This window comes from Tupaia chinensis, unplaced genomic scaffold, assembly GCF_000334495.1.
Source record: "Tupaia chinensis unplaced genomic scaffold, TupChi_1.0 Scaffold000415_1, whole genome shotgun sequence".
NCBI classification, from domain to species: Eukaryota; Metazoa; Chordata; class Mammalia; order Scandentia; family Tupaiidae; genus Tupaia; species Tupaia belangeri.
Window position 1 is genome coordinate 1,927,422 of NW_006159920.1, and position 2,276 is coordinate 1,929,697.

Consider the following 2,276-nt stretch of genomic DNA (forward strand, 5'->3'; position numbering starts at 1 on the left):
TCACAGAGCTGTAGCCTCTGGTGCAGTCGCACCTTGCGGTGCTGCCAGATGCTCTCGAGCCGCCGCTGATGGTGCAGCACCTCATGCACCACGTCCAGCACCTGGTGCACCGCCTTGGAGTAGTTGGCTGTGGCCGTGAGGGACTCCGAGTTCCCAGGACTCAGCGGACGCTGCAGCACATCCAACAGGGCTTTGCCATCTTGGCTGACCTGCAGGGAGGAAAGAAGTTCAGGAGGCTTAGGACAGGACAGAAGTGGCAGTCATCAGGAGAGGCAGGAGAATCTGACCAGGACAGCTTATTAGACCTGAGAATTGCAGCTTTCCCAGACCTATCACAACCAAGGACTATGCCAGTAAGTCAGAGCTGCCCTGGTGGCCATTACCAGGGAAGGGAAGAACGTCCAGGAATCTTGGAGGAGGGGAGTTGCTAAAGCACTGGCCCGTTGTCTGCGAGGCGCCCTCTTCCCTCGTTTTAGCTCCAGGAGGGCAGGGACTCTGCCTTGTGCAGCACTACCTCCCCAGTGCTGAGAAGGACCTGGCACATCACAGGCACTCAGTGAACCTTTCAGCTCACCCACTGACCCACAGGTCAGGCAGCAAGACCTCATTTCAGAAAAGAACTCAAAGATAGGTTGCCCCTATAAACTCCTTCTACTCCTTCTTCTTCAACTTCCTCTACCTTGCTCCAAACTTCTCAATGTGATCGAGAGCAAGTTAACCTCTCTGGGTCTGTTTCCTTGTCTATAAAAGAGGAATAACAATGGCACATAATTCACAGATTGGTAGAAAGTTACCACATGCTGAGTGCTGAGAACAGCTCCTCGCATGCAGAACTGGCTACCAATTTTATCTTCACCATCATCACCATCATTTCCATTTCTATCTCTCCTCTTCTTTATGTCTTTGCCACTTGATTTCTTTCATCTTTAACTTTCTTTAAAAATCTATTGCTTTCCTTCTATTATAATCCCCCGCCTCCCTTTGCTGCAAAGTAGCAACAGTTCCATCTCTCTAGGACATGTTCAGTGAGACAGGGACCCTTAGACTGTGGACACATCACTCATGCTCCTTGCTCCCCAGCACTCGCCCTCCCTGTCGAGAGCATGGCAGTGACATTCTCTTCATTCTTCTCACTGGAATCTGAGCCCAGTCATGGACACCGATGATTCTAGAAAGTGGCATCATGTAATTGACATTTCCAGTGCTTGGCAGAGTAACCAGTAGAGCATGTGTTTTTGCAATTTAAAACAGTGGTGACTGGGGAAGTAATAGGAATTTTAAACCTCCAAATTAATTTGGTTAAACAATGAAATCAAAATTGGTTTTGAGTCAAAACAGTCTTCATTTCCTACGAACAAGGTAAGAAAGAAGTTGTACTTCCATCTCCACCCCTATGACGATGAATGGGTGCTCTTTTCTGGGCTTGCTTCCTCCCTTCACTCTGGTAACAGCTGGCTGAAGGATCTGGAACACAGAGGCAGCTGGTATCCCTGCTCGTGGGGCCCCAGAAACCCTGGAGGGAGTTAGGAGGAGAGCTTGTGTAGGACAGAAAACCACCAGCACCCACCTAAGTCTATCATTCCTATCTCCCATAAATCATTGCCAGGGAGGAAAGGGGATGTATCTTACAAGTAAGGCAGAGGTGATGTCCTCCAGAGATATGAATTAGACAAATATCCTATGGCCAAACCCAAGACAGTTCTCTTCAGGGAATTCTGAACAAAAGCTGACTTTGGCACTACACTACATCCAGGGCAGAATGGTTAGAGAGGGGAACCAGGTCCTGGAAATCCAAGTCAATGCAGGTTCCAGTCCTCTGCCTCAGGCCCCACACTGTAGGGGGCAGGGACAGTTCCTGACCTTGGAAGTGAGCTTGGAGGAAACCTCTGGGTCCCACAATGCTAAGGCCTGAGAATAAAGTGGGGGGATACTGAGTAATCATACTCACCTCACCAGCGTGAAACATGTAAGAACAATATTAATCTCGTCTGCACTCTCTATTTTTGTATCTTACAAGGAGTAAGTCTAGAGGTGATTTACCCATGGGCAGAGGCCCAGTTATATGCGAGAAAGCCTTGGGCCGTGTGGGTAGAGCTGATGAGATCAGATTTGGCTCAGCTGCCCTCTCCTGTGCCTCCTCCAATGATAAAATGTTACTTTTTTTTTTAAGTGCTTATCACTGTCAGGCAATGGGCCAAGTGCATTTATATGTTATCCTTTTTTTTTTTTTTTTTTTTGTGGGTTTTTTGTTATGGGGGGCTTCCCTCCACAGAGAG

General features: G+C 48.2%; 1 protein-coding gene across 1 annotated transcript in view; it reads right to left on the reverse strand.

The window, feature by feature from the left end:
- The window catches only part of KALRN (kalirin RhoGEF kinase), a 681,131-nt gene that overhangs the window by 429,359 nt on the left and 249,496 nt on the right, over positions 1 to 2,276 (reverse strand). Inside the window, 1 exon segment of the mRNA XM_006154563.3 lies at positions 5 to 209. Coding sequence (XP_006154625.1) covers positions 5 to 209 — 205 coding nt within the window.